This window comes from Lithobates pipiens, unplaced genomic scaffold (assembly GCF_037356315.1).
Source record: "Lithobates pipiens isolate NorthernLeopardFrog02 unplaced genomic scaffold, aLitPip1_a1.2 Scaffold_19, whole genome shotgun sequence".
In the NCBI taxonomy this organism is placed as follows: Eukaryota; Metazoa; Chordata; class Amphibia; order Anura; family Ranidae; genus Lithobates; species Lithobates pipiens.
In genome coordinates, this window is record NW_027507764.1 from 241,107,976 (window position 1) to 241,133,558 (window position 25,583).

The 25,583-nt window shown below is 41.0% G+C and overlaps 1 protein-coding gene across 1 annotated transcript in view; it reads right to left on the reverse strand.

Annotated features, from left to right (window-relative positions):
- Window positions 1–22,077, reverse strand: part of PKD1L1 (polycystin 1 like 1, transient receptor potential channel interacting) — a 358,247-nt gene extending 336,170 nt beyond the window's left edge. The window contains exons 1-2 of the mRNA XM_077491844.1: window positions 21,966–22,077; window positions 752–920 (exon numbers count right to left, since the gene is read on the reverse strand). Coding sequence (XP_077347970.1) covers window positions 752–920; window positions 21,966–22,077 — 281 coding nt within the window. The remainder of the gene's footprint in view (window positions 1–751; window positions 921–21,965) is intronic.
- Between the last annotated feature and the right edge of the window lie 3,506 nt (window positions 22,078–25,583).

Here is a 25,583-nt window from a genome sequence, read left to right on the forward strand (position 1 = left end):
ATTCCAGGCGGCGGAGCCCGCGACGTCTCCTTCGCGGGCCCCGCCTACCTGTACACGCGCTCGAAATGGGCGGACTTTCCGAGCGGGAACAGTTTGCTCATTTCGAAAGTAGCCTACACACGGGCGGACTGTTCGCTCAAACACAGTTTCAGCGGACAGTTTTTCGGAATTTCCGAAAGACTTTGTCCGTCCAACTGTCCGCTGAAACTGTCCGCTGAAAGCCCACACACGGGCGGACTGTCCGCCCAAACACTGTTCAGCGGACAAGGTTGGGCGAACAGTCCGCCCGTGTGTACGTGGCCTAAGGCAGACTGGCACACACACGGGCGGATTGTCCGCCGAAATGCGAGTCCGACGGACAGTATTATGGAAATTCCGAAATACTTAGTCCGCCAGACTGCATGCTGAAAAAGTCCGCTGAAGCCCACACACGAGCGGACTGTCCGCTGAAATGTGTTTCGGCGGACTAAGTAGGCCAGACAGTCCGCCCGTGTGTACGCGGCTAAAGTCATCTGACACCTCTGGCAACATCTGATACATTATTAGTTTTTGACATTCATTCAGGAATGGAGAAATAGTGAGCAACATAATGATTCAACAGAGAAGTTTACTTTGGTATGCTGCTAATGCCAATAAGGCATCAGTGGTGACACAATGAACATATCTGATTTCTATGCATTGCATATGCTTTCTTTTATGTAACACTCATTGACAGCTAACTATAATAATTTGCATTTAAATGGATACATACATGTTAGGTAGATTGAATCTTTTTATAATACTTCTTCTATTTGTTCGCTCAGGTGGCCTGTCGGCAAACTGCCAGATAAATTCCAAAGGCCCAAGCTCTTCTGTCACTGCAGTAAAATTGATATAAGTCTCCGTAGAAAACACAGTTCCATTTGTTAAAATGTAAAATGCTGAAAAAAATAAAAATAAAATTTTGTTTTACAAAACCATGCCAGTCTAAGATTGAAAGGCAATTCGTATAGCTACAACTTTTTCCAGCATTCGCAGCACATGATATACAAGGTCTTTTTGTCATTGGTGACTATTTCAGCCTGATACACTTTACCAAAATCCAGGGTGCCAATTTCATTTAGTTCTATAGTTTATCTATCCTGGATTTGCTTTACTAGGTAACTCAGGACCCAGGGACAAAAATATGGATTCATAGCAAAATGAAAAACATCAAGGTAGGCCATGTTTACAGATACATGTACCACCTCTAATCAATCTCCCTCTAAAGCCTGGTACACAATGAGATCATTGGACGAATGATCGTCTGTTTTTTTTTTTTTTTGCATGCTAGTCTCATATTGAAAATGAAGAGGTTACTAAAGTTACGAAAATTCTTGTACTATAGAAAAAAAATTCAGAAGTGATATAATGTATTGTCTTTGCATTGTATTTTCGGACAAAAGCTGTACTGAATAAATTTAAATTGTATGATCTGGTATCAGATGAGAAAAAATTTGATGCTTGTCCCTTCGTATAATTTCGGATGACCTGTCATTATAAGGCTCTCAAAAGCTGTGCAAGAATCAGATTATTTTACGATCGTTTCGAAAGTAGTATTTTTCATCAAATTTTCTGATCGTGTGTACTGGCCTTTAACCTCCCTTTAAAGATTTCAGAGATAAAGTTTAGTGTGTTTGCTTCCAAATGAAGAGAATCTCTGACACATAAAACTATACTTTTTCCATCAATTAAAGCAGAAGCCTTGCACTAAATGATATGTAGATTGTCAAACTATCCTTTTGCAAATAGATCCCAGGCAGTGGAAGAGTTACGCCAGTGAAATTAAACCATTAATTAGACAAATATATTTATCTGTTTTTAAAATATAGAAGCCAATACACAGTTTAAAAATTATTTTTCTTATTAAAAATTAAATGAAATACAAAATTGCGTGTTGAAGTTCTGCTTGAATTTTAATTATCAGCAGCTAAACACATATTTAATTTTATTAACACAAAAAACATAGGAATATTCAGTTGAACATTACCAAAGAATGTTTTTTTTTTTTTTGCCCATGAAAAATAATTTGATGTTTTATTGTAATCTTGAGAATTAAAAACAAAACAATTTTAGATTGAATAAAAAATGTACTCACCAAAGCCCTTGTTTTTTATTGTTAATTTCTGTGTCATGTTTTTTATTGTACTGATATGTGACTTTGTTAAAATGTTTTTAAAAAATATATTTAAAAATATATTTCAAGAAAAATGTACTTCCTTCAATAAAATATATATTACAAAATGTAAACATATGTTTCTATTTACATGATCACAGTGCAGTCAGAAAAATACTAATACACTAATCTAATCTAACTGAAATGTCTTGCCTGTCTTTATAAAATGATGAAAGGTCTGTGGCTATTTCTCATAACAACAAACAACCCCCACTAAGCTATAGTTTAACCTAGTGTTCTGCTTGATGCTCACTTTCTAATTAAGGACAATATTCTAGGATAAAGCTATTAAACCAGCAGTTGTTACTCTTGTTTCAGTTATGACAACAGACAGGCTTCAGTGAACAGGAACATGTTCTAGACATTTGTCACCAACATGCAAACTGAACAAGATAGTATAGCTTGTAATGAAAGTTTTCCCCTGAAGATTAATAGGTAAGGTTATTGTTAAAGGTATACTCATGCTGCAACAGAAAAACCTTGAAATGAATATAGGGAGCACACCTTACCTGCTCTGGATTTGGGTTTTTCACCTCGGTATACATAGTTACATAGTAACATAGTAGGTGAGGTTATAAAAAAAGACACAAGTCCATCAAGCCAAACCTTTGTGTGCGATTATAGGTCAGTATTACATTGTATAACCCTATTTGTCGCGGTCGTTCGGGTGCTTATCTAATAGTTTTTTTAACTATCAATGCCAGCTGCTGAAACCACTGCCTGTGGAAGGGAATTCCTTACAGTAAAGAACCCTCTACGCAGTTTAAGATTAAACCCTTTTTCTTCTAATTTTAATGAGTGGCCATGTGTCACTCTTCCGCGAAAAACTCCCTTCTGTGAAAACGTTTTATCCCTATTGTGGGGTCACCAGTAAGGTATTTGTAAATTGAAATCATATCCCCTCTCAAGCGTCTCTTCTCCAGAGAGAATAAGTTCGGTGCTTGCAACTTTTCTTCATAACTAATATCCTCCAGACCCTTTATTAGCTTTGTTGCCCCTCTTTGTACTTGCTCCATTTCCAGTACACCCTTCCTGAGGACTGGTGCCCAGAACTGAACAGCATACTCCAGGTGCGGCCGGACCAGAGTCTTGTAGAGTGGGAGAATTATAGCTTTATCCCTAAAGTTAATCCCCTTTTTAATGCATGCCAATATTCTGTTTGTTTTGTTAGCAGAAGCTTGGCATTGCATGCTTCTGCTGAACCTATCATCTACTAGGACCCCCAGGTCCTTTTCCATCCTAGATTCCCCAAGAGGTTCTCCCCCTAGTGAGTAGATTGCATTCATATTTTTGCCACCCAAATGCATTATTTTCCATTTTTCTACATTAAACCTAATTGTCCATGCAGTTGCCCACCACATTATCTTGTTCAGATCTTCTTGCAAGGTTTCCGCTTCCTGCAGAGAAGTTATTGCCCAGCTTAGCTTAGTGTCATCCGCAAATACAGAGATTGAGCTGTTTATCCCACCCTCCAGTCATTTATGAACAAATTAAACAGGATTGGTCACAGCACAGAACCCTGGGGGACCCCACTTGCCACCCCTGACCATTCCGAGTACTCCCTATTTATCACTACCCTCTGAACTTGCCTTTGTAGCCAGTTTTCAATCCATGTAATCACCCTATGGTTCATGCCTTACTTAAGGACCTTACTTTGTACAGTAAATGTTTATGGGGAACTGTGTCAAATGCTTTTGCAAAGTCCAGATACACCACGTCTACGGGCCTTCCTTTATCTAGATGGCAGCTCATCTCCTCATAGAAGGCTAATAGATTGTTTTGGCAAGAACAATTCTTCATGAATCCATGCTGATTACTGCTAATGATACAATTTTCATGACCAAAATCTTGTATGTAGTCACTTATCATCCCCTCCAAGAGCTTGCATAGTATTAATGTTAGGCTAACTGGTCTGGAATTCCCAGGGATGTATTTTGGGCCCTTTTTTAAATATTGGTGCTACATTGGCTTTTCTCCAATCAGCTGGTACCATTCTGGTCAGTAGGCTGTCAGTAAAAATGAGAAACAATGGTCTGGCAATAACTTGACTGAATTCTCTAAGTATAGCTGTATTGGACCCATCTACCCATCTAAGTTAGCTTCTCCACCTGTAGGTGGCTTTGAGCTATTATTGCATGGTAAAGGGAGTCTCGTAAGAGGATTAGTCCCTTAAGCCTAGCACACACGGGCCGAATGCCGGGCGGCATCAGCTTGTTCAATACAAACAAGCCAACATTTGGCTCATGCGGAACCTGGTCCGACAGAAGCCAGCCATTCAACTGGCTTCTGTCACAGGGTCATGACATAAAAAGGTCTTTCGACCGGCTCTCGGTCAGCGCTCTCAGCCAATGGCCGAGTGCGCTGACCGGAGTGTTCTGGCATAACAGAGAAAGCACATGTAAATGCTCCTGACCCATGGAAGATTTTAGTTCATTTTTTACATGTTTTAATGCTGAAAACGAACACTCACCACTGCAGTTGCTGACCTTTAAACACAAATACATGCAGAGGGTCACATATGTATTTGGAAATGCAGCGACTAGGGATTGTGCAATCAAACTTGTAAATTTGATGAACATTCTTTTTTTTTTTTTTATATTAATCTTTATTAAATTTTCACAATATACAGACCACATCTTAAAATAACATTACCAAAATTTCAATACATATTCCTTCCTTTCAGAGGCCTGAGTTTTAAAGTTCTAGGAAGGGGGGGAGATGAAAAAAAAACATCCATACATCACATCTACTTAACAAAATTAAAACAATATCTAGTCAATACCATAATCCCCTTTATCCTTCCTCGAGTATTTTTGCAGTTCCTACATTTTCCCTAGTGATATACCCCGCCCCCCTCCCTCCCACCCTTTCTATCAATACAAACCCCCCCCCCTCTCCCCTCCAGTACATATCTTTGTGCTTTTATCCTACCATGTGTCGTGAATATGTTATAATGCTTCCCATACCATTAATGTCCTCTACCCAGCTCCCTCCCACTACCCATCCCCCCTCCCCCTCTCTTCTATATGTATTTGTGCTTTTATCCTACCATGTATCGTGAATATGTTATACTGCTTCCCATACCTTTAATGTCCTCTACCCTGCTCTCTCCCAATACCCGTCCCCCCTCCCCCTCTCTTCTTCCTTTTCCTATCGTGGTTTAAACTGGGGTGTGCATCTCTTCTATCCAATCTCTCCAATTTCTATTGAACTCTTTTAAGTTATTTCGTTTTGCATATACTGCTCTCTCCTTACATAGATATTCATTTACAGCACTCATCCAATCCTCTACTGTGGGGGCTAGATTTGATTGCCATCTCCTAGCAATCATTCTTCTGGCTTGGAATAGACATCTTAGAATTACCGTTGTTACTCCCTTTCTCTCTACTTCCTCATTTCTATAACCTAAAATACACACTATGGGGTTTAATTCTATCACGGTCCCAAAGGCCCTACTTATTGTCTCTGCCACTCCTTCCCAGTATCTGAATAATTTGGGACATTTCCAGAGCATATGTATTAAATTCCCTGACCCCCCACACCTGGGGCAACGGTCATCTGTTCTCTTACCAAATCTAAATAATTTCTGGGGAGTATAATATGCTCTGTTAATTACCATCAGATGGGAAATCCTATGGGGAGGAGAAACTGAGACCTTTGGGCATGCTGATAGAATATTTTTCCACTGTGCCCGTGTTATATTGCCTAGATCATGCTCCCATTTCCCCTTCTCAACCCTCCCTTTCCTCTCGCTGTTAGTCTGTTCACTCAGCTGGGCATAGAATTTAGATATTAATCCTTTAGTGGGTCCTACTTGTGCTACTGGATATAGCAAGGGCAGTTCTTCCCATGTTAATGATACATTTCCAAACTGGGTCTTTAAGGCATGCCTCACTTGTATATAAGCATAGAATGAGTTTTGTGATATCTTAAATTCTTTTTGCAGTTGATCAAAAGATTTGATACCCCTGCCGCCATATAAATGGCTAAGTCTTACAATACCGCATTTTTCCCATTCTAAAATTTTTCCAACCCGCCATATTTCCTGTAGCTTCTTATTGTTCCAAAGAGGTGTATACTTTGTTATTTTACTATATCCCATTTTTTTTTAACTATATCCCATAGCTTTAACATCATTTTTACTGTAGGACATCTACACTGGAATGAGTCCGCTTCCAGGGTCTCAATCAGCTTGCTATGTGGGGAGCCTGTTAGTACTAATCTCCCATTTGGGGTTCCTCCGTTCATCTCATCAATCCCCCCTAGCTGTTGTAATTGGGACGCCCAGAAGTAGCACTCCGGATAGGGGACTGCGAATCCTCCTTCCTCTCCCGGTAGCTGGAGCATCCGCAACCTCAATCTAGCCTGTCCTCCCTTCCATATTAACTCCCTAAACAACATCTCGATTTTATTAAACCAACTTTTATTGATCCATGTTGGGGCATTATGCAATATATATAAAAGTTGGGGCATCCATATCATTTTTATCAGATTACATCTACCAGCCACCGAGAGAGGCATTCGCTTCCATATAGCAATTTTTTGTTTGAACTTAACCAATAATGGGACTAAATTATAACTTATAAATTGCTTAGGATCCCTTGTCAAGGTTACTCCCAGGTATTTCAACTTGTCCACTATTGGCATTTGGGGGGTTCCCAGGGCCGTTTGCTGATCAGTTGGGTCCAGAGGGAGACATTCCGACTTTTCCCAACTAATCTCCAGCCCTGAGAAACCTCCAAACCTTTGCACTAATCCCATTGCCCTTGGAAATGAGTACCTCATATCCCCCAGAAACAATAGGATATCATCTGCATAAAGTGAGATTTTTTCCTCTCCAGTTTTTCTTACAAAACCGACTATCTCCCGGTTTGCTCTAATTGCACATGCCAAGGGCTCTATAGCCAACGCAAAGAGCAGGGGCGATAATGGACACCCCTGCCTGGTCCCTCTCCCCAGCTCTATTTTCCCGGATAACTCATTGTTAATTTTTAGTCTCGCACTAGGTTTATCATATAGCATCCTAATCCAACCTATGAAGGAAGGACCCATGCCAAATTTCTCCAAGACTTTCCATATATATCCCCATTCTACGCTATCAAATGCTTTCCTTACATTCAATGCCACTACTGCACCCGGAGTATCATTATCCATTGGGATCTGCAAATTCAAAAAAGCTCTTCTAATATTTATACTCGTTGACCTGTTAGCTATGAACCCTGTTTGATCCATATGGACTAATCTCGCTATAACTCGATTAAGCCTATTCGCTAGTACCTTAGCCAGTATCTTTGTATCGGTACACAAGAGAAAGATTGGTCTATACGCTGCAACATCTAGGGCGTCCTTTCCTTCTTTATACAACAGGATTATAACCGCCTCCATCATTGATGGTGGCAATTTACCCTCCCCACATGCTCCTCTTAACATCTCAAGGAGTTCAGGAAGCAGTATCTCGCCAAAATTTTTATAAACTTCAATCGGTAGCCCATCCGGCCCTGGCGACTTCTGATTTGGCATACTCACAACTGCTTCCTGAAGTTCTTTTAAAGTTATTGGGGCTTCCAGTTCTTCTCTTTCTTCTTGTTTCAAACATGGTACCTCTAATTGACCTAGAAATGTTTCCATTTGCTCCTCCATCCCCACTTTCTGTGCAGTATATAATTTTTTATAATATCCTTCAAATACTTGGCATATACTCCCAGTTTCCGTTGTAACCTCACCCTCAGGAATCCTAATCGCCGGTATTGAGGAGGAACCCGTGTTATTCTTCACCAGTTGTGCTAGCATTTTCCCCACGCTTTCCCCCTCAGCAAAGGAGGCTTGCCGTTGGAACATATGTTGTATCTCTGCTTTCTTCAGGGTTATTAGCCTAAGTTCTTCTTGTTTATCTACCCAGATTTTTTCTTTGCCCTGGATGGGGTCACTAATAAAATCTCTTTCAGCCTCTAACACTTCTCTCCCTTTTTGTACCTCCTGCTCCCTAGACTTTCTATTTATTTTTGCTATTGATTGGATCAGGAGACCCCTCACAAAAGCTTTCAGAGTGTCCCATAGGATCCCTGATGTTACTGTGCCCCGGTTATATTTTAGAAATTCTTTTAGTTCCCACTGAATTCTCTCAGGGCGTTCTTCTGTCTCTTTTTTTATCAGTTCCAACCAGAGCGGGTTCACTTTCCACATCCTTTGAACCTTTCGTTCTCTCATTTTTAATACTGCTGTTACTGGGGAATGATCTGAGATCCCCCTGGGCTGGTATTCAATCTTTTCCACCATTTGTAAGGCCAGGTCATTCCCCAGTATCATATCAATCCTGGATAGTGTAGCATGCGTGACCGAGTGACAACTATACTGCCGGGCTCCCGGGTTCCCAGTTCTCCATAAATCCAGTAGTCCTACTTCTTCCAGGTACTGACCCATCCTCCCCTGCCCAGCTGGTTCTGCCAGTATTTTTTCTGGGAATCTATCAATTTTAATATCCAGGACCGTGTTGAAGTCCCCTACTATTATTATAGGAACCCCATCTATCCCCACTAAGAATTCCTGTAATTTAAAGAGCACTTCCATTTTAAATGGTGGAGGGATGTAGATATTTGCCAACATACATTCTCTATTTTCTATTAAGCAATGTAAGAAAATATATCTGCCCTTTTCATCCAGGCTGACCCTTTTACATACAAAATTCACCCCCGTTTTTACCAAGACGCTCACCCCTCTACTATATGTTGAATAAACAGAGTGATATTGAAATTGGTATTTTCTACACTGCAACCGGTATATTGTATCTCTATTTAAATGGGTCTCCTGCAGGCAGAACAACTCTACTCCACATCCCTCCAACATAGATAACACAGCTTTTTGTTTCACTTGCGTCCCCAGGCCCCTCACGTTCCAGGAGCCTATCTTAATTTTTCCATCCTGCATAACCATAAGCAAATAAAGACAAACAATAGAGCAGGTAAAAAAGAGAGCAGGATAACCAATCTACTGAGGATACTATTGAGATCCACTTGTCTCCCAGTGCCCCCCAACTCCCCCTTACCTTCTTTTATTAACTTCTCGTATATTATGTGTCTCTTAGTGTAGATTATTCTATATAACTGTTTAATACCATTTACCCCCTTATACCTAATAAATTTTCCTTGTTTTTTACCACCCCAAGTTTTACCACCCCATATTTTGTGTCCTTTCTTAATTTGAGTTATTTCCTGCACCCCATTTATTAGTGCAAACATATTTTTTTTCCCCTTCAACCTCCCCCATATTGTCCCCCCCTCCCCCCCGTTCCACCTCCCTCCCACCCCTCCCCCACCTTCCTAGGTGTTACCCTAGGGGCTATTAGTGACCTTATACCACTCTCTTCACGACCTATTCGGCACCCACTCCTGTTACACACGCCGTGTATTACCTCCCTCCCGCCCCCCTCCCATACTACACACAAAAAAAAAACACACATACTTCATCCCCCCAACTCATTCTAACCTCCTGGCCCTCTTACTACCGAGAACCCCAACGTCTAAAATTTTTCTTTATTTTCTTCTATCCATTTTTCCACTTCCATTGGAGAACCAAAAACCTGGGTATACCCCAATGCATTAATCCGTAACTTTGCAGGATAAAGAAGAGCGTACGTCAATCTAAGTTTCTGTAGCCTATGCTTCACCTGAAAAAACTCCGCCCTTTTTCTCTGAAGTTCTGGGGAAAAATCGGCATATAGTGAGATTCTAACCCCCTTATACAACATATTCCCCATTTCCCTTGCTTTCCGTAACAACACCACTTTATCTTTATAATTTAATAATTTCATCAATAATGGCCTAGGGCGACTTCCCTCAGGTGGAGCTCTAAAAGGCACTCTGTGCGCCCTTTCTATAGAGAACATTGTTGAGAATGTGTCCCTTCCAAACATATCAATTAATAAGTGTTCCATGAACTCAGCGGGATTTACACCCTCGCTTTTTTCAGGGAGACCCACTACACGCACATTGTCCCTCCGAAGTCTATTTTCCATATCGTCCATTTTTATTGTGTATCCTGTAAACTGCTCCTTCAAAGTTTCTAGCTCTTTAGTTAGGAAGGTTGTATCATCTTCTAACCTACTGGTCCTTGTTTCAAGTTCTACCGTCCTCTCCACCACTTTCTGTAAATCTTGCCTTACCACCAGCAGGTCATCCTTCACTCCCTTCATTTGAGTACACAATTCTTTCAGTGAGATGTTGCATGCATTTACGGCCGTTAACACATCCTTAATAGTAGGCTCTTTTTCCAACGGAAGGGGGTCACCTGTTATAGTCTCTAAATTCTCTAAATTCATTTCCCTTGCACCCGGATTCTTATTAACTGAACATTTTGCCACTGCACCTGCCTGCGTGTTAATATTAGTATTAACATGTCCCGTACTTTTCCTTTCAGGCAGTGTCCCTTGTTGTCCCTTAGTCTGCCCCTTTTTTGGAGGGGTCTGAGATGATTGTGCAGGGTTATGAGCGAATTGTTCCAATTTAGCTGCCATGGCAGACTGTTGCATGTTTTTTTCCCCCCTCTCCTTGGCCGAGCGCAGATGTTGCATCTTTCTTTCTTTCCTTTTCCCCCTTCTCGCCACTTTCCTCCCCCCTCTCTTTGGGTATTTCCTACTCTATTTATCTTATTCCCATCCGATCTTCAAATCAGTCCTGAATTTTACTTTTAACACTTTATTAACCTTGTGACACAGCCGTCCTCCACCATCACTCATTCAGAGGTTTAATACAGTGTTAGCAATATCTTATACCCAGCTCTCCAGCGTACACTTCATGAGTCACATTTAAATCCCTGCTTTTTACTTCACAGCTGGTGTTTTTTCACATGCCCTAATTCAGAACATCAGTTAGTTTTTCAGGACTACCACCATCCCTTAATACATCACTTAGTGCACCAGCGGTCTTGCCTTATAGCCATTCCACAGATATTCAACTCCAGCGTCACAGTTTTCCTGGCTTCACTAGCCACCAACTCTTGTCTTTACAGCAGGTAATTAATTGCATACACCGCTTGATTACCATTCGTTCATCTTGGTAGGCAATACGTCCTGGTGAGCAATACAGAGTAATACAAAGCAATGTATTCCAGAGAGGGGAGGGGAGAGGAAAAAAAAGAAAAACGCTCAGGGACCTCCTCACCCCCAGCCAGCACTTCTCCTGTTAACTTTTGCCTGATTTCAGACACCACAATGTCTACTATGTCCGCAGCGTTGTTTTGCCACACCTCATTCCTCTATCTTCTTCTCCCCCCCGCACACCACCGCTTACCTCCCTTCTTCTGTCTCGGCTTGCGGGCGGGCGGGGAGAGCCACTTGTTGTCAGCTGTATGTAGCGTAGTTCAGCGAGAGTCAGCAAGGTTCGGTGGCTCTGATGCGGTCGGCGCTGGGGGGTGCTCGTGAGTCCTCGTGTGTCCTCGGTCGTTTCCGTCAGGGACTCGGGACCCGGAAGTGAACGCTGCTCCCCGAGGGCTCGGCTTAGCTCGGCTCCATAATGCGGACGTATATCATCATCTCTCCTCCCGTCCGGCTTCAACAAGTAACTCCGGCCCTCCTCACCGTGCGTCCAGCCACAACATCAAGCACGCCACACTCTCCTCATGGGGCTCAGGAGGAGGTAACACACGGCGTCTCACATCCCTCACTCCACCTTACACCTTACACATCCGGTCACGCCCCCCCCTTGAATGAACATTCTAAATAAACTTGTAAATTTGAGTTTCTTGACTCCCATGAATGTCTTTATTTGGAGGGGAAGGGGGCGTGGCCTGGCGCATGGAGAGAAAGGACACCTGAGAGATCAGCTCCTGCTCCCGTCCGCTTTCAAGAGCACAGCACCACAGACTGAGACCTCCTTGGCTTACCATATGAGCCGGAGAGGGTCTATCAACACCCCCCCCTGCACCTCGGGGGAATCCTAAAGCCAAAGAAATCTGCAGCTATTTTCCCGCAAAAGGCCCAGAGAGCAAAGCCACGGCAGCTTCCAAGATGGCGGCGACCCACTTGACAGCAGCACAAGCTGCACACGCAGCAACTAAGGTACAAGCCGTGCATTCCCCTCACTCACTCCAGTCCTCGGACCCGAAGCCTGACCCTCCAAGACATCCCTCCACTCCAGAAACCCATCTCCTTATCACCATAGTCAGGGGGAATGTTGGGACATGGAGGCCTACATTACAGCCCTTCCCACTAAGCAGGTCATAGAATCCTACATCAGCTGACTAGTGAGGACTTACAGAAGGGAAATCAGTGACCTCCGCAAAGACATAGGCCACAGACTGGAAGACATTGAGAGCACTGTAGAGGAGTCTGCCTCCAGAATCTCTGAACATGAGATTATATTGCAAGAGCACACCAACCAAATTCAGCAATTGGCCTAGATGACCAAGAGAATAGTAGCCGTCGCAACAACATCCGCATACGCAGACTGCCAGAAACAGTAGAAGACAAAGATTTAGCAATAGCGGCCGCAACTATGTTTAATCAACTGCTGAACAAATCCAAAGACACTATGATCAAAATTGATGGAATCCACAGATCATTGGGACCCCGCAACCCAAACCCTGCCTACCCCAGGGATGTCATTTGCCGCATACATTTTTTCAATGAGAAAATCGACATCATGCAAGCAGCTCGTTCCAAGAGTCCATCATGTTCAATGATACCCCTGTTATGCTACTAACTGACCTATCGAGACAGACACTACTCATGAGGAAAGCCCTGAAATAGATAACAGATGCTTTACAAACCAAGCAGATCAAATACCAATAGGGATTCCCGTTCTAACTTTCTGCATCCCAAAATGGCAAATCAGCCATCTTCCACACCCTGGGGGAGCTGACTAACTTTCTAGGGACTTTTGAACTCCCACAAATACAGATACCGGATTGACCCCTTCCCCCAGTGACCCCAAATCTCCCCCTCTCTTCTGGATGAGAAACATTCTCCAAAAAGAAACGTTCCCGCTTGTGAACCTCCTAATCTCCAGCTGGATGATACTTCACCCCCCACCAGCCAGTGGTGAGTTTGTCCTATCCACTCACCTTGGTTTTTGAACTTTTCCCCTTGACCCAGACTCACGGGTGGGCGAGTGACCCCCACGTCTGGTCATTCCCCCGGTAAAGACTCAACAGCCTTTGTCTGTTTGTCGATTGGTATGTCAACTTAGTCTAGTGTGTTGTTTTTTTTGGGTTGTTTTAATGTCTTTGTTGTTTTTCTTACTTGTACTTATATATATTAAGAAACAAAATGAAATTATTGTAAATTTTTTCGATATGTTGTTTATTGTATATTCATTTAAAACTAATTATCTTTGTTTTGTATGGAATAAGCATGGTAAAAATGAAAATAAATAAAAAAAAGACACTGCTGCAGTACAGGCAACATCAGACAGTAAGTTATTCAATTGCCAGGCAGATCCATATGCTGTGGCGTTGTCCCAAACTCTGTAGATACTGGGAGAAAGTATTCTCAACCTTAAATACAATATCATGGTCATAAATAATAAATACCCCCAAATTAGAGTAGAAGTAGAGGTGCATATAATATGGACCAGAGCTCTTTAACTTGCTTGCAAACTTATTCTACAAAAGTGGACTGCTAATATACCACCAACCCATAAACAATGGGTTAATAAAATAAATTATATACTAAGAAAAATCTATACAAACATAGAGGAGTCCCCCAATTTTTTAAAAAAATATGGCATTGCTGGCTCGACTCGAGTAACTTACTCTATGATCATTCATGTGGGGGTGGGGGGCGGACGGGGATGAGGAGATTGATTTATAACAAATTAAGCTAATGTGATCTGAACAATACTAACGTTATTGGAAGTGAAGCTTGAGGAGCATTATATAGCTGTATATAGTTGTATCCACTTTATACATTTCGGTCCTATACCAAAATATTTTAAAGCGGTCCATAGATATTTCCACTCAATACTATCAAATGCTTTGGTCACATCCAAAGACATAATGGCTCTATTTCCAGTATTATCTATAGGTAATTGTAAATTTAAAAATAAACGTCTAATATTATTGGCTACTGATCTGTTAGGGATAAACCCTGATTGATCACGATATATTAATGAACCGATATATTTTGAGAGTCTAATTGCCATTATCTTTGCCAAAACTTTAACGTCTGATATCAAGAGAGATATTGGGCGATATGAATCAGGCCTTGTTTGAGCTTTACCAGGTTTCAAAATAGAGATAAACACAGTTTCATTCATCAAAGGGGGCAAAGACCCCAACTCGTAAGCATGATTAAAAACCATTAGGAGGTCAGAAAGTAGCATATCTCCATAAGTTTTATAGATTTCTCCTGGTAGGCCATCTGACCCCAGAGATTTATTATTAGAGAGATTTTCCGTTGCATCTTTCAGTTCTTCCAGTGTTAATGGTTTCTCCAATATCTCCCTCTCGTCATCTGGCAACTTTGGCAAGTTAATAGATACAAAAAAAAGTTTTCATATTCTGCTCCTGATCCCTTGTCCTACTTCTATATAGCCCGATAGAAGGCCCGAAATACTTACAAAATCTCTGGAGTGTTGTTGGTCTTCCCCTTTTCAGATGTTTGTTTTTCTGTTATAAAGGATGATGGGCATTGTGCCTTCACTACAGAGGCAGCAGTGTCTAAAGCCATCACAGACTTTGTCCAAACACACGCTAGAGACGAGACCTCTGCCATGAACAAATGGGAGACCCTGAAATGCGTGCTTAGGGGGATCTTTATCCAACATGGTGCTAGATTAAAAAGAGCTTGCATGGATGACATAAAACGTTTGTTCATGATTCTGATATCCATACTCGACTCCACACACACACAAGTGTACACTAGATCCCAAGACGTTAGTGGAATTGTCCAACGCTCAACGAGACCTGTTTCAACTCTTTACAGACAGAGCATTAACTGCCTGCAATAAAGGTCACCGTATTCATTATTCCCAAGCAAATAAATGTGGGAAACACTTGGCTAGGGTAAGAACAGAGGCAAAACATTCCTTACATTATTTCCCCAGCCAAACAAAAAAAGCACAAAAACTCTGAGATAGTCTCCGAATTCAGGGATTACCACTTCTCTCTCTACAACCTCCCCCACTCAAGACACAGAGTACACTACCCACCCAGATCACTTCAGACTTGCACCAATATATACAAGACACGGCCCTACCCAAAATATCTCCAGCAGAAGCTGACAATCTTTAACAACTCATCACTACTTCAGATTTCTTGACCGTGATTAAAGGACTTAAGACTGGTAAGAGTCCAGGCCCAGACGGATATACCCCCCAATTTTATAAAACGTTTGTGCAACAATTAGCCCCTATAATGGCTTGAGCATTTGAGGAGATAGATGAGACACACTCATTGTCTCCACAACTCCTCCAGGCCCAGATAGTAGTATTACCCAAACCTGGCAAGGGCCACTCTCAATGCAGCAACTACAGGCCCATATCCCTGTTAAATGTTGATGTCAAACTTTTTTCTAAAATCATAGCCACCCGCTTAGCCCCCTTACTACCATCCCTAGTTCATAGCGACCAAGTAGGATTTATACTGAATCAAGAAGCTTGGGACAATACTACGAAAACCCTGCATCTAATATCATATGTCCAACGCCACAATATTCCAACATGCCTGTAAGCATGTGACGCCGAGAAGGCTTTCGATAGGGTAAGCTGGCTCTTCCTACATGCATCACTGCTTCAGATAGGCCAGGGCCCGAAAATGTTAAACAAAATGATGTCACTCTACTCCAATCCATTGACTAAGGTAGTGGCCAATGGAGAATCCTCGGAGGCTTTCGAGATTAAAAACAGTACTAGACAAGGGTGCCCGTTGTCACCATTATTGTTTGCGCTCAATGCCGAACATTTAGCCCAGGCTATCCAAAATAATGACACCATACATGGGATTCCCATGCCTTCGGCACACCGCAAATTATCACTTTATGCAGACGACTTATTTCTTGCTATGTCACCCAGCCACAGGTTAGCAACTTCAAATTAAATATTACAAAAACGGAAGCCCTGAACATTTCCCTCCACCCGATCAAAGAGTCCCTACTTCAGAGACAATTCCCATTTCATTGGCAATCACGCTCGGTCAAATATTTGGGGACAGAGATACCTACACTTCGTACACTTTGAGATTGTGGGCCCGGGTTGGGGCTCCATATCTGAATAGACACACGGAGCTGTGACTTGGCTGGTGCGCCCCCAGAGCAAGCTACTTTCTGTGGGGGCACTCAACAGGAGGAAGGGGCCAGGAGCACAGAAGAGGGACCCAAGAAGAGGAGGATCTGGGCTGCTCTGTGCAAAACCACACAGCGGAGGTAAGTATAACAAGTTTTTGTTTTTTTTAAACAGGACTTTACAATCACTTTAAAATATTCTCATTTGTCAGATCTCTTTTGTGTATACATTGTAGGTAGTAGCAATAGGAAAGCTTAAAGAATAAAAATGGAATATATTGCCTCTTACCAGTCCTTCTATATGGTGGCTATATTTGTTTGTTGGTATTTTTTGTTTGTTTGTTTTAACTTTTTACCCTTTACTTTCACCTGGGGATACTGCCAGTAATAAACTTCCTGTGTTTACAAACCCACTGGATTTTGGCAAGATCTACAGATTTTTTGCACTTGCTGAACAGATACAGTGCATTGAAAAAGTATTTATACCCCTTGAAATTTTCCACATTTTGTCATGTTAAAACCAGAAAAATAAATGTATTTTATTGGGATTTTATGTGATAGATTAACACAAAGTGGCACATAATTGTGAAGTGGAAGGAAAATGATAAATGGTTTTCATTTTTTTTTTATTATTATCTGAAAAGTGTGGCGTGCAATTGTATTCAGCCCCCTTTACTCTTATACCCCTAACTAAAATCCAGTGGAACCACTTGCCCTCAGAAGTCACCAAATTAGTAAATAGGGTCCACCAGTGTGTAATTTAATCTCAGTATAAATACAACTGTTGTGTGAAGCCCTCAGAGGTTTCTTAGAGAACCTAAGTGATCAAACCGCATCATGAAGGCAAAAGGAACACACAAGACCGGTCAGGGATAAAGTTGTGGAGAAGTTAAAAGCAGGGTTTACCAACTTTAAACTTCTCACGGAGCATTGTTCAATCCATCATCCAAAATTGGAAAAATTATGGCACAGCTGCAAACCCTATCAAGACCTGGCCGTCCACTTAAACTGACAGATCAGGCAAGTAGAACATTAAACAGAGAAGCATCCAAGAGGCCCATGATAAGTCTGGAGGAGCTGCAGAGATCCACAGCTCAGGTGGGAGGATCTGTCCACAGGACAACTATTAGTCACCCACTCTACAAATCTGGCCTTTATCGAAGAGTGGCAAGAAAAAAGCCATTGTTGTTAGAAAGCCATAAGAAGTCCCATTTCCAGCTTGTGGGGGACACAGCAAACATGTGGAAGAAAGTGTTCTGGTCAGATGAAACCACAATTGAACTTTTTGGCCTAAAAGCAAAACACTATGTGTGGTGGAAAAATAACATTGCACATCACCCTGAACACACTATCCCCACTGTAAAACATGGTTGTCACAGCATCATGTTGTGGGGATGCTTTTCTTCAGCAGGAACAGGGAAGATGGTCAGAGTTGATGGGAAGATGGATGGAGCCAAATACAGGGCAATCTTAGAAGAAAACCTGTTAGAGTCAGCAAAAGACTTGAGACTGGGGCGGAGGTTCACCTTCCAGCAGGATGACCTTAAACATACAGCCAAATCTACAATGGAATGGTTTAGATCAAAGTATATTCATGTGTTAGAATGACCCAGTCAAAGTCCAATTGAGAATCTGTGGCAAGACTTGAAAATTACTGTTCACAGATGCTCTCCATCCAATCTGACAGAGCCTGAACTATTTTGCAAAGAGGAATGTGCTAAAATGTCACTCTCTAAATGTACAAAGCTGGTAGAGACATACCCAAAAAGACTTGCAGCTGTAATTGCAGCGAAAGGTGGTTCTACAAAGTATGGACTCAGGGGGGTTGAATACAAATGCACGGAACACTTTTCACATATTTATTTGTAAAAAATTCTGAAAACCATTTATAATTTTCCTTCCACTTCACAATTATGTGCCACTTTGTGTTGGTCTATTGCATAAAATCCCAATAAAATACATTAACAAAATGTGGAAAAAATCAAGGGGTATGAATACTTTAAGGCACTGTATAACAAAATGCTTCCAATGGTATACAGTATAAAATAAAATAAAAGATTAAATGAATAAGTTTATTGCTAGCATTTATATACACTTTTAGGCCTGGTTCACACCAATGCAGGTTGCGGTTGATGCATATTCCAGTACACATTTTTGATCCATTGAAGTCTATGGAAACAAAAACACAACCTGCTGGCCCTTTTCATTAAGGCTACTTTCACACTTTTGGAAAACACTGCTCTGAAACCACCCCAAAGATGCTGCTTGCAAGACTTTTCAGAAGGTCCCACAAGCTCACTGCCCGAGTGTGAATAGTCACAATGAAATGAATGGGGGGGCAGTTTTCAGGCGTTAGAGGTTATTTCTAGTGCTAAAATGCCTGAAAACCGCCCCAGTGTGAAAGGGGTCTTAAATGCACAGATGTGAATGTGACCCATAGGAAACCATGCTAAATGGACTGTAGTGTGTTTCTGCAAAACTGAAAACACACAAAAAAATGCATAGATGTGACCCAGGCCTTATTTGATGCTTGACAAGAATGTCAACAATTACATATTGTAATTTTGTCAGAAAAGCTAAAATGTTTTCATCTACATAAAGTACTGATAAAGTATTGCATTCAACACAACAAGCATTCACATTTATACCATAAAAAGTGGTCCAAAACCAGAGAAAAGAGACCTCTGGATCGATAAAAGATTCTGGTAAGTGTTAGGGAGAGGGGGGACAGACATTGCAAGGTATTTTACCTTGATGCAGCGAATGCATTAGGGTAAAAAAAAAAAAAACCTTGGCATTTCTGAAGCGCTTTTTGTTGTGCTTTCTGTATTTTTACAGTGATTTTGACACGATTTGCTTTTTTCTTGGTTTTTGTTTTTTTGAAAATTTGTTAGGCACATTTAAAAATGCTTTTCTGCAGAAAAACAGGACATTATTTTAACATGGGTCCCTATGAAATACATTCATATCAATGCATTTTTGTGCCTCTGCCTTTTTGGAAAGGGTTAGGAACTTATTTTCAAATCCAAAACAGTGCTTTTTTTTTTTTGCTTTTTTGGTTCAATAGTCTTCAATGGAGAACATTGAAGACTATTGAACCAAAAAAGCAAAAAAAAAAAAAGCACTGTTTTGGATTTGAAAATAAGTTCCTAACCCTTTCCAAAAATGCAGAGGCACAAAAATGCATTGATATGAATGTATTTCATAGGGACCCATGTTAAAATAATGTCCTGTTTTTCTGCAAAAAACATGACAAAATGCATTGGTGTGAACTTTAAGAGTGGCCATAGAATTAAATCAAATGGCCGGGCATGTAGATATGATCAATTTTGGGTTGAAAAATGTAAGTTCAAAGTTGTTCTTGGTCAAGAATGCTTCACCAAATGGACCAGGGTTGTGGGAAGTGGGGGGAGGTAAACAAGCAGAAATGCATGAGAGCATAAAAGAATTTCACAAATAAAAAGGATTGCTTCCCTCAGAGACATAAAAGCATCAGACACCTGTGGATAAGATTGCATCCTATCCAACCAAAAATAGCTGGATTGGCAGAGAATCATTTTGTGTCTATGGCTGGCTTTCAGTGTGCCATTTTGTATGAGTTAAAATAGGCAGCTAAACATCAAACCTTCCATGAAAGCAAGACAGACAAAAAGAAGACCCATGAAAAATCTCCATCATTTCTGTAAGCCAGCTAGTAATTTGCACATCATCTTATGTATTCAGAATAGAGATTCCTTGCACACAAAGACTGATTTCCCTTTTAATTGCTCTCAGAACATGTCAGGTAGCCTGAGAAAGGAAGCTCTATTTGATTTGATGTAACCTGTAAATTGAATTTCCTGACCTTTTTTCGGGATGCTTTTCAGCTTGTAATATAAATCTAATTCCATATAGCTTTTGCTAAGCACTGTCTATATTTGTGCTGTTTGTTTGTCCTGTTGTAATACTGTCCAACTTCTTTAAAAAAGAAACCGGATTTTGAAAATGTTGCTTTCAACTTTTAAAGTATACCTAAGTCAGCTCGAAACCCTAATGAAATGCCTCTATCTTGCCACAACAAGCGACTCCTTTGCACAACAAAGCTTCTCGTAAGTCTTGCAATCATCCTGAAAGTCATCCGAAGTTACTATGGGCACCCTTATTGAGTCTGCATCAGCTCCACCACTAAGCAACAGGATGTACTATCTAGAAACACTCAGGCTTCATTGGGCAACAATCTTTTTCACAATCAAGATTTATTGAAAGCTTATAAAAGTTTACATTAGTTAACATAGGCCATAATGATCCAAATGATCTGGCAGAAAGATCCCCCATAAACAAAATACATAAAATAGTTCATAGAGAAACATAATTGAAACCTTTAAATAGATCAAGGGGGTGAAAAATGTTCAGGAGGGCAGTATATGCATCCAAGATCAAGAACACAGAGACATGACCTCAAACTAGCAGGGGGAAAATTCAAAACAAATCTTAGAAAGTATTATTTTACCAAAAGAGTAGTTTAATGCTTGGAATAGACTTCCAGCAGAGAGGTAGTGTGGCAGTTAACAATCTGTGGATTGAAACATGTTTGGCAACAGATCTATACTCCGTCAAAGAAGTTAAAGAAGAAAATATATAAATAAATAAAAAATGGACAGACTCAATGGTCCACTTTTTTTTTTCTCCTGCAGTCGCTCTTCTTTGTTTCTATGAGAGCTTGCATTTATACATGTATGGATATGTAAACTTCTGTACAGGACTTTGATACAAAACAATTCTACTACCACCCCTTAAATGAATCCTTGTACATGCATTTATATGCCTTTAAATCACCAAACTCACAGATAGTTCTACTTTTATTTTCAGTATTTTTTAGTATATTTTATATAAGAAGGTAAGATAAAGAACATGGGAACATGACCTCAAACGAACTGGATGAAAGTTTAAAGGTAATCTCAAAGTATTAATTTGTTTTCTTCTTTTAATCTTATTTTGCCTTCTTTCCTCACTTTTTCTTTTGATACCACCTATGTGTTTTATATCTGGCAGGCACTTCCGCCCTATCTTTTGGGTGTTGTTAACATTTAGAGACCTGCAATGGTGGTATTTAGCTGACCCTGCCTTTGAACAATTTGTTCTGCATTGTCAATACATTTTTAAAGATTCCAATAAAAATATTGAAATGATTAATTAACTGAAAGGGTAGGTAAAGCTTTGAATAGACCTCCAGTAGAGGTAGCGAGTCAGTCAACAGTAAGTGGATTCAAACTTGGGACAAACATAGATCTATACTCAGACAAAATACAATAAAAAAAAAAAAAAAAAACATGTGGCAGACTTGATGGATCACTTGGTCTTTTTTCTTCTACCCATCTATGTTTCTATTTTGAAAACAATACCTAATCACATACAAGAAAAATAAAATAATAGTATTTTTGCTTGGACAATGGAAGTCAGCAGAGCTTCACCTCAATCACTAAGCTAGGGGTAGCTAGGTCCCTTGTAACGTGAACAGTCTATTTGCCTTTAGTAAATCAACTCTACAATCTCTATATAGAAGAACTAAAAAGAACTAACCTTCAGTAACATTCCTTGTCATGACATATTGGCTTAAAAAAAACAGCAACACCATTCGAAGAAGTGAGCCCCTGCTAGTACATTCAGATGGCTTGCGTGATAAATGATCCATCTCTTCAGTAGAACAACCATGAAATGAGTTTCTCATTCACCAAGGTAGCAACTACCTTCAAAAGGAAATGCACCCATTGTTGATATATGCAGATTAAAGCTGGAAAGGTTTGGTGCACCACCCCTTTTCACCTCTTGTTAGCAATACAAACAGTTTAATTAACTTAAAACCTGCAATGGCATAGACAAATGTAAGGATTTAGAACTTCATAATATATTTGTTTATTATGATGTTGTGTTAAGTTCTTTTTATTCTCCTTACTTTAATAAATGCTTCATTCTTTTATTTTTACAATACTGCCAAAAAGGATTTCTGTACATAGAGTTATTTAGGTCTTAGGTTTGATTTGCAGATTTGTAAAGATAACCCTTTTTCTTCTTTTAATTCATTATTTAAGGCATGCGGCAAAACATGACAGTATGAACATGACAATCCATAATCAATGATATCCGTTAATAGAACTGTGTATAACATGAACAGAGAATTAGTTGATATCAATAAAATAACAGACCAGGCACCAGCACAGCAGTATAAAGTATCTATAAACTTTGAGCCGTAGCCTCTACATCATATAATCCTGCATCGTGTGGAGGACATATAAAATAAAATAATTGTTATGCGCATACCAAAAGGGAAAAAAAAAATGGTACAAACTAACAGGCACAGAACCACTATGAGGTGGGGAGTGAAGCATACAGTGGTGTGAAAAAGTGTTTGCCCCCTTCCTCATTTCCTGTTCCTTTGCATGTTTGTCACACTTAAGTGTTTCGGAACATCAAACCAATTTAAACAATAGTCAAGGACAACACAAGTAAACACAAAATGCAATTTGTAAATGAAGGTGTTTATTATTAAAGGTAAAAAAAAATCCAAACCATCATGGCCCTGTGTGAAAAAGTGATTGCCCCCCTTGTTAAAACATACTATAACTGTGGTTGTCCACACCTGAGTTCAATTTCTATAGCCACACCCAGGCCTGATTATTGCCACACCTGTTCACAATCAAGGCATCACTTAAATAGGAGCTGCTTGACACAGTAAGGTCCACCAGAAGATCCTTAAAAGCTACACATCATGCCGAGACCCAAAGAAATTCAGGAACAATTGAGAAAGAAAGTAATTGAGATCTATCAGTCTGGAAAGGGTTATAAAGCCATTTCCAAAGCTTTGGGAATCCAGCGAACCACAGTGAGAGCCATTATCCACAAATGGCGAAGACATGGAACAGTGGTGAACCTTCCCAGGAGTGGCCGGCCACCCAAAATTACCCCAAGAGCGCAGCGACGACTCATCCAAGAGGTCACAAAAGACCCCACAACAACGTCCAAGGAACTGCAGGCCTCACTTGCCTCAGTTAAGGTCAGCGTTCATGCCTCCACCATCAGGAAAAGACTGGGCAAAAATGGCCTGCATGGCAGAGTTCCAAGGAGAAAACCACTGCTGAGGAAAAAGAACATCAAAGCTTGTCTCAATTTCTCCACAACACATCTTGATGATCCCCAAGACTTTTGGGACAACATTCTGTGCACCGATGAGACAAAAGTGGAACTCTTTGGAAGGTGTGTGTCCAAGTATATCTGGCGTAGAAGGAACACTGCATTTCATAAAAAGAACATTATACCAACAGTAAAATATGGTGGTGGTAGTGTGATGGTCTGGGGCTGTTTTGCTGCTTCAGGACCTGGAAGACTTGCCGTGATAAAAGGAACTATGAATTCTGCTGTCTACCAAGAGATCCTGAAGGAGAATGTCCGACCATCTGTTCGTGTACTCAAGCTGAAACGAACTTGGGTTCTGCAGCAGGACAATGATCCTAAACACACCAGCAAGTCCACCACCGAATGGCTGAAGAAAAACAAAATGAAGATTTTGGAGTGGCCTAGCCAAAGTCCTGACCTGAATCCTATTGAGATGTTGTGGTATGACCTTAAAAAGGCCGTTCATGCTCGAAAACCCTCTGATGTAACTGAATTAGGACAATTCTGCAAAGATGAGTGGGCCAAAATTCCTCCAGGACGCTGTAAAAGCCTCATTGCACGTTATCGCAAACGCTTGGTTGCAGTTGTTGCTGCTAAGGGTGGCCCAACCAGTTATTAGGTTTAGGGGGCAATCACTTTTTCACACAGGGCCATGATGGTTTGGATTTTTTTTCACCTTTAATAATAAACACCTTCATTTACAAATTGCATTTTGTGTTTACTTGTGTTGTCCTTGACTATTGTTTAAATTGGTTTGATGTTCCGAAACACTTAAGTGTGACAAACATGCAAAGGAACAGGAAATGAGGAAGGGGGCAAACACTTTTTCACACCACTGTATGTGTTACTTGTTAAAGGGCCCTTTGCCCCTTCCCCACAGTGGTCGCACCTAACCATCAAAGCATACCAAGTATTATTTTTCTGGGTTGTAGAAGAAAAAAAATAGATACCCTAGATGATAAGGGGTAAAAAGAAAAGAAAAACGAGGAAAAGGAGAAAGAAAGGAGGAAGGGTGAGGAGCTTTTGTGAAATTGACAGCACAAGACGTCAAGTTCCCAAAGAGGAAAGACCTCAATTTAAGAATAGGCCAAATTTTTATCTGAGAAGCGGAATGTAGCAGGGAGCTGGCTATCTTACCTGCAGTATCAGAAGACACTCTGTAACATTGTTGCAGTGAGACTGTTTCCCTCTAGTGCCAGCTATGACTATCATTACATCCTGTCAGCAGAGTAATTACCACCAGGGAGCAAAGCATACAGGGAATTGTAGTCCCAGGACTCAAGTTTCACATTCAGATTAACCTGTATGGACCTACAAGAGGCAGCATGCTCTGGAGAAAAGCAAACTAGAGACTCCATCTTGCTGATCTGAGGAGATTTCTCAGACTACACAAGACAGAAAAAGAGTAGACCTAGGGGAGAGGTGCTGCCACCCAGGTAAGCCATCCGCGTGATTTCAGGCATCCACAGTCAGTTGGGACATCCAGCCTGAAAGAGGGGGATCCCAGCTGCATGTCCAAATGCACCTGCAACGATGGTGTGAAGTGTTCCGGTGTGAGGAAACCAGTCGGGTTACTAGAAGAGCCTGCCTGTTGCAGGACGTGCATTTGGGCCTTGACCACAGGATTGGGTGAGAGGGCTTTTACCCATTTGCAGGAAACAAGGACATTGCAGACAGATAGAGTTGTATGCACACTGTATACAGATATCATTGCTCTTAGTCACCTTGCTGACACCTGCAGTGCCGCAGGACACAAGGCCATTCAGATAGAGAGACACTGTATACAGACACCATTGTCCTTTCACCTTGCTGAGGAAGATCCTACATTCTTTACTTGAGGATCCGGGCCAGTTGTGTTGCTTGGCTCTGCTACTCAGGAGTTTAAGTGCACCAACGAGAGTAGCTGGCTCATCCTTCTTCAAAGGGACTGAAGTTACTAGTGCCATATGGGCATGCACACACATACTCAGGGCTCTGTATATGCAGTGGGTGTGTGAGACAGTTTACCTTGGGGGCTGATCTATTGAA